General features: G+C 39.3%; 1 protein-coding gene across 2 annotated transcripts; it reads left to right on the plus strand.

Moving 5' to 3' along the window:
- The first annotated feature begins 888 nt into the window (after positions 1 to 888).
- Positions 889 to 5,983, plus strand: LOC116065956 (sphingosine-1-phosphate phosphatase 1-like). Of its 2 annotated transcripts, XM_031321632.2 has the most exons (3): positions 889 to 1,901; positions 3,888 to 3,977; positions 4,750 to 5,983. In XM_031321632.2, the coding sequence occupies exons 1-3, from the start codon at positions 1,206 to 1,208 to the stop codon at positions 5,299 to 5,301; spliced, it is 1,338 nt and encodes a 445-aa protein (XP_031177492.1). In that variant the 5' UTR covers positions 889 to 1,205; the 3' UTR covers positions 5,302 to 5,983. The 2 variants fall into 2 exon arrangements, with proteins under 2 accessions (XP_031177492.1, XP_031177493.1); XM_031321633.2 differs by lacking the exon at positions 3,888 to 3,977.
- The last annotated feature ends 1,421 nt before the right edge of the window (positions 5,984 to 7,404 follow it).

Genomic DNA, 7,404 nt, shown 5'->3' on the forward strand with positions numbered 1-7,404 from the left:
CGTTACTAAAAACCACTACTCAAGTACGGTACTTAAGTACAATGTTGCGGTAGCTTGATTAGGCTTTTTTAATTGTATGCTACTTTAACTACTCCACTACATTTCAAAGATAAATATTGTACTTTTATATTTCAATACATTCATGTGACACCAACAGTTAGACTTTGTGGATGAAGGTGTTACGTACTAAACATTTTACAGTGCCTGAATTGGACCAATAGGTGCCAGTATCCTAATTCAGCAGTTGCATAACGTGATCATTGCATGTGTCTTGGATGTATTTATATTTATACGTAGGCTACATCTTTTAAGGGTGACCCCCAATAGGCGACTATTCAATCTAAGGAGCCTGATTCGACTACTAATCTCACAGTTGAATCATCCCATTATCTGAAAATGTGGTTATGAAACAAAGGATCATTCCATTCGGCCTACATGGGGATGCTGAATGTCTGATTTTACATACAGTTCCTTGTTTTTTTTTTTAATAAATCTTTTTTTTTTTTTTACTTTTAATACTACTACTTTAAGTAGGCTACATTTTCCTGATGATACTTACATACTTTTACTTGAATAACATTTTTAATGCAGGACTTTTACTTACAAATACTTGAGTATTTTTACAGTGTGGTAGGTCTATTAGTACTTTTACTTAAGTAAAGTCTCTGAATACTTCTTCCACCAATGCAATTACCTTTTTGCAACATTGGATTGTTTTTTTGTGTAATGTGTAATTGATCACAACTCCAGCAGGGGTGGTAGACTTGAACATTTTGGATATTGGTTGACTAACCAAACATTAAGTCAAACGAAGAAGAAAACGAACAGAAGAAGAGTGGGAATAATAACAACGACGTAGTTAGGAGTTATCACTGACCAGTAGTCCAAATCATATGGTCCAAATGGTCGGTGGCCGTAAGAAATAACGTTATACCGTGAAGTAATGGTTATCTGTTACGGACTTTGGATGCTTCCGTCCACGACGGTGTACAAGGTCTGTGTTCTGTCTGCAGATACCAGGTAGGCTAATAGACAAGGGTAACGTTAGCTGCTTCGTGCTGTTAGCTAAGTCGCTGTTATTTCATTTCGTTAAGAGGAATGCAACGGCCACCGAGCTTCACTCTTTAGGCTCACTCAATGAACATGAACTCTATTTTTACGGCGGAAAAGTGTTGTGCATTTTAAACGAACAGTTATTTTAAGTCATGGCAAACGACTATGTAAGGAAGTTTATACAGATGTGTAATTATCTCCAAGACCCCCGCCATGTAGCGAGGTTTCAAAATGTTTGCGGCGTTAAAGGGACATTTCCGGGTAAACTGGTCAAGCCGGACAGTGGAGATTCGGAGCCGGACTGCCCCGGACTGAAGAAGAGGGTGCAACAAAGGCGACCAAGCGCGGACGTTTGTGTTGGGAATGGAGCAGCCGGGGATGCGACCGCGCCACTTTTTAACAGGATGCAGGGTGACGTTTCCGTCAGGCCTGATGGTCCATCAGCAGCTGCTAATGTCGACCCAGACGCCGCCAGAGCAAAACCCCTCCGGAAAAACTCCCTGACCGGAGATGTGGGTCAAGAGTTCCTGATCCACAACAAGTTTCTGTTCTACCTGTTCACGTTTGGGACTGAGCTTGGCAACGAGATGTTCTTCATCGTATTCTTCCCCTTCCTCTTCTGGAACGTCGACGCCCTGGTCAGCCGGAGACTCATCATAGTCTGGGCCTGGAACCTGTTCGTGGGGCAGTCCACCAAAGATATGGTCCGCTGGTCCCGGCCGGCCTCCCCTCCTGTGGTGAAGGTGGAGGTCTTCTACAACTCCGAGTACAGCATGCCGTCCACGCACGCTATGACAGGGACAGCCATACCCTTCTGTGTCTTCATGCTGACCTACGGACGATGGCAGGTGAGCATCCTTTTAAACACACCCAACGTCTCAAATACAGATGAAAACAAAGTATTTAAATGCAGTTGCCGCAGACAAAAGATGTGCAGTTTATGTAGAAATGTACAGCTTGAGTGCAGAAGGCTGAATTACCAACAGGGCAAAGAAGTCAACTGCCACAGGATATGAACGTGTTTTGATAACACACAGGGAAGGTTGCAAGGCGCACCAGTCCCAAGACGTCCAAGTGCCACATAGTTTTTTTCTTCTTCACATCCTATACATTTCAGTGTATTGTTTCTTCAGGTAAATTTGGAAAAAAAGACCAGAGTTCAAGAAACACACAAGGCATCTGACCTAATAAAATATATAAAGCTCCACATGACATTTTTCTCCACGGCCCCCCCAGTGTCAAGGAGGGTCAGTCAGTGGATAAGTCTGGCCACAGAAATGCAAAACCACAGACTGCCTATAAATCACTGTTAATCTTTGCTGCCTAGTCTCGTATGAAGACAACAAACATTCCTCTGTTAAAGAATACAATAGGTCATCAAAAAATGACAGGATGTGTCAGAGGGGTACAGGTGATGAGTGAAAAGGTAGCTTTGATAAAAGACTCACTGTTTTACATTGTGTGAGACAGATGGGGGACTAGTAAATGTGTATGTGTAGGGGAAGTGGAAGTATCAAATCAAGTTTCAGTAAACATTTGGATCTAAAGTATCAATGAGCACTACAGCAAGGTAATTTAACAAAGTAAGACAGTCAGGGATGAGAGAACACACATTCTCCTGTGACTGAGTGTTCTGGTTAAGATGGGGCACAGGGGGTTGGGAGGGTTTCTTTACTGCTGCGGAGTTAAGAGAGAAAAGAGTGTAGTATCAGTCCGGTCAGAGAGCTCAAAGAAATCAAACTTTTCACCTACTGATAAGCTGTCGCTAATTAATGTTAAATCCATGTGTAACTTGATGGCAAGCCAAAATGAAAATTGGCTGATGTCGTGTTCGTGTATCGTCTGCACTCTCTGCTGTAAGATCTGTCATGAGGCAAGAACCTCCACTCCAATGTTTTGAGTTGTCGTCATTAATAACTTTAGTTATGCTATCGAACCCTAAGTGCAAGCCTCTATGCTGTTTGAAAAGTGATTAATTAATGACACACAATGCATTCCTGTCCTTTTGTTAGGTCCCATGCACATCCTGTATTTCAGAGTTTTTTAGTAATCTCTTAGTTAAATCAGCCTGTCCCTGCAGTGCATATTGTATACTGCATGTTTAATGTTATTTCGCAACAACTTTTAACTTTTATCAGGTTAAAAAAGAAATGTAAGCGTAGAGCCCTGCCAAGGGGTCACCACCAGGAAAGAAGAGCTGAGAAACTCATACTCCTTTTTGTTGTTGTTGTACACCTGCATAAAAGCTTAAAACTGAGTTTAACCAGTTTACTGAACTGCCTAAACTCTTTTGGTGTCCGGTTCCCTGATGTGGAAGGTCAAGGAACTGAAACATTTCAGAGAAAGAGGTTAAAAAGGTTACAAAAGACCATAAACCGCTTCCAGGGCAGGAGGAAAATTCAAAGTGTTAGCTTAGCATGTTAGCATGCTGATATTAGCATTAAGCTCAAAGCACCACAGTGCTTAACTACAACCTCACAGAGCTGCTAGCATGGCTGTAGGTTCTTGTTTGACCTATGCAGAGGTCACTGTGATACTGAAATACTGCAGTATTTCCACTGACGGGGAACTGTTCAGGAGACTTAATGTAAATCTAGCCTGTTGCCATTAACGCCCTGCTAGGGACAGTGGTACTGTAGCTTCTTCTACTGTATTGTCTGGTCATAGTCAACAGGATGTTGAGAAAAATATAGTCCTGCAAAATGAGTCCATGGGCCTTTGTATCAGAAAACTACTGTATTTTTGTATTTTTTTTGACGGCTCATCGTCACCCACCTTTCTAATATCAAGGTTAATGTAATGCCATGTCTTTATGCTCTCTCACTCTCTCCTAGTACCCCTTTCTCTTTGGCTTTTGTGTGGCCCTTAGCTGGAGCGTCCTGGTCTGTGTAAGCAGAGTCTACATGGGGATGCATTCTATTCTGGTCGGTATATTAAATAATTAATGTGAAGTAAATAATGCCTTGCTGAAAAACTGTAAGAGTTAACTTGATAATGTAGACTGACGCTGCCTCACCTGGACAATTTGCCTCCACTGACACCTGTAGTCCCAGCTGAGAATGGTTACTCAATGAGCTCTACCTTATCTGGGTTAAAAAATATATTCTGTTCAAATCACCTGCATATTTTCATTTCTGTAAGTGGACAGATTGCTTCTTTTTTACACGTTAACTTAAATAAATAACATTAATATGCATGACAAAAACGCATGCCCCTTTTTTAATAACATACACAGAAAGTTAAGATGTCTGATTTGTGAGAATATAAAGCCAAGCCAATAAACAAATCAAAGCCAGTAGATAAGGTTAGATTAGATTTGGTGTCCAGGCAACCGAGGTTAGTAGATATTGTTTATGTTCTGTAGTACAACAATAGTAACGCCTGTTTATCAGTCAGCAGCTCTCCTGATTTTTGTTTATTTTGATTATGTAGAAAGTGATGCTGAAAGAGCTCAGACTTTGTGTGCATTGCTTGCAGTATGTTGGCACTGATGTAAAGAATGTCAGAATATATTTTTGATTTTAACTTCTCTTGTTAATTCTGCCGTTAAAACTTTACCAATTATATTATTAATGTGCTTTATAAGACTGTAGGTATATCAAGCAAGTAATTTTTATAGTGCAAATGTGAGTAAAACATATCGGCTTTCATAGCGAATATGCCAGGTTTGTGATGATTTATGTCCCTGTGTTGCAGGAGGTAATCACTGGCTTCCTGTACAGCCTTCTTATTCTAGCCTTTTTCCAGCCAATTTTGGACAAGATCGACAGCTTCTACATGATGGACCACTTTGCTCCACTCGTGATTATCGTGTCACATGTGAGCCTGGGACTTGTGGCTTTCTCTCTGGATTCCTGGAGCACCTCTCGGGGCGACACAGCTCAGGCTCTAGGCACCGCGGCAGGAGCTGCTATTGCTACCCATGTGAACTATCAGTTTGGGCTGCTGCTGGATCCACCACTTTCCTCACTTCCTCTAACTTTACCACCAATCAGCACTAGCTTGGTGGTTGTCTCCATGCTGCGCTTCCTCATCGGAGTCGCTGTCATCCTTGTCACGAGAATGATTATGAAAGCAGTGACAATTCCGTTTTTATGTCGATTGTTCGGGCTGCCTTCAGGTGATGTAAGAGGGGCGAGGCAGCACATGAAAGTAGAGCTACCTTATCGTTACATTGTCTACAGTGTTGTTGGTTTTAGTTGTGTCTGTGTGGGGCCTCTCCTCTTTAGGATCCTAAACCTCACCTGAGTGTTGTGTGCAAACTGTCCTTTACTGCTGACATGTTCATTTGGTAAAGGCACTTAGAAACATGCTGCTTGTTTTGACACAAATAAAGGTTGTGTTTCTGCATAACAGAAACTAATTTAAAGGCTAAATGTGGTGATATTCTATATTTATTGTGCTGTCAATATTCCTATGTACCATAGAGCTCCATATTTGTCCAAAATGTATTTAAAAACCACCAAATACAGTATTTACCTCTGTTTAAATGTAAACAGCCCAGCTGTTTAGGTACATTTTTTGCTTTAAAAAAAATAAAAATAAAACAAGGTAAATATTTGTGCCCCTTTTTTTAAAGATCATCTTAGATTACATCTTCAGCAGGAGCCAATGGGCTTCTGAGCCAAGATCCATAGATTAGAGGAAGTTGGAAAGTATTGAGAGACTTAATTATTGTTGTTTTTGGCCTTTTCTTAGGATTTATTGACTATAACAACAATATAGAACATCACCAGCCTTATCCTTCAAGATCCACCTGTGGTTGACAAATTTAAGTGTTGTGTGGAGCTTTGCAAATACATCTACCAGATGTACTGTAATGATGCTTGCATTCATTAATGAGGAACATTGTATGTTTCCATTTCAAATAACATGTTATTGGAGAATTCCATGCTTTAAGAAAAAAACCAAACCATGAATCGGTAATGTGTGAAGTCACGTGTCTTATCATTTGTTGCCATACCTAAATCATATCCGCCTGGAAACTGTAAAATACTGTAGGTATTTGAGGTAGCAGGTGTTGGGGTAGTTACATGATCTCTATTTAAATTTGGAAGACTGGAAGAGCAGGCCCTTGTATCATTAAGATTTTTCTACATTATCATAGTCAGCATTATCTCATCGCCTTCTTTTTGCTTGTTTCAAAAACATTTGTAATTTTGCTCCCAAGTGTAAGTTGAGTGTTCTGAATAATCATTTAAAGCATATAATTAAAATTAAAATTTTACATTAAAATAGAACAGTGTGTCTGCTTTTGAGTTCTGTGGATATGGATGTTATATGATCTCATTTTCATTGGCAGCGGTCAGCTTGCTCGCATGAGATTTTCTTCTTTTAACAAATCATAGCTTAATTTGACATAAATAGTACATTAATAGGTTTTAAAGACTGGTGTAACATTGAAAGTTGCATGTGTGTGTCAAGTACTGCAAAAACCCAGAATAACTGCATTTTTGTTTGGTCAATACTAAGAGAAGGCATGCAGTCTAGGCGGTGTATATGTGTTTTACTCCCTGCATCAGACTAGCACGTTGGGTTCATGTTTAACCTTTGAGCAACATAGATAAGATTTTAGATCTTCATCTGGTTTGTAACCCAAGCGTACATTCAGCCTAATCATTGGTGTTCTCGTGCTGTTTTTATAAATTGAACTTTGATGGCTGTTTTTGGTATCTAAATCTAAAGAATTCACAAAGGTCAGCACATGACCTGACTCAGTGCAGTCTTTTGTGGATATACACTTAGCAACCGATGAAAGATTTAAGCTGTTAATGTCAGTATTTCAAGTAAGTAATACTTGACAAAAATTTAACCAATATGACTATAATTGTTATATATATACATAAATAATTAATGTTTTCACAATGGATACATTTAATTTTTTCTCTTAATTTTAATACAATTGTAATTTTATTATGAGGTATTATCCAAGCACTGTTTTCAAGCCGTGTATCTCTAAACTCTAAGCTCAGCCACCCACAACCATTAATAGCTTCCTTTTACAGTATATCCCCATGCCTACTTTTTTTTTTCTTTCTTTTTTAGGTTTAGGTTGTCCAGATGTGGCTCCATTACCTTAGAAATAGTGGTCACAGAAACAGACTACAAACACTTTTATTATAAATGTATTAATATCTTGTAACGGTATTTCCAGAGAGATAGTAGGCTAATATTTTTTTGCAGCTTTTCAGGCATACATCTATTGTATGTTACTCATGGTTTTGCATTAAACTTGTAAAAAACAGAAGTGAGTTTATATCTATGTGTATGAGCGAAGATGGCATTTATTCTTCCAGATTGACCCTGGTATAAACATCTAATGAACCTTTTATTTTGAAAAGTCGGAGTACA

This window comes from Sander lucioperca, chromosome 19 (genome assembly GCF_008315115.2).
Source record: "Sander lucioperca isolate FBNREF2018 chromosome 19, SLUC_FBN_1.2, whole genome shotgun sequence".
In the NCBI taxonomy this organism is placed as follows: Eukaryota; Metazoa; Chordata; class Actinopteri; order Perciformes; family Percidae; genus Sander; species Sander lucioperca.

What these genes read in the sequence shown, in the direction of transcription:
- LOC116065956 (XM_031321632.2), top strand. Translation starts at nt 1,206, where the DNA reads ATGGCAAACGACTATGTAAGGAAGTTTATACAGATGTGTAATTATCTC. An exon ending in TGACCTACGGACGATGGCAG is followed by an intron (nt 1,902 to 3,887) that starts GTGAGCATCCTT and finishes ACTCTCTCCTAG; the next exon opens with TACCCCTTTCTCTTTGGCTT. An exon ending in TGGGGATGCATTCTATTCTG is followed by an intron (nt 3,978 to 4,749) that starts GTCGGTATATTA and finishes CCTGTGTTGCAG; the next exon opens with GAGGTAATCACTGGCTTCCT.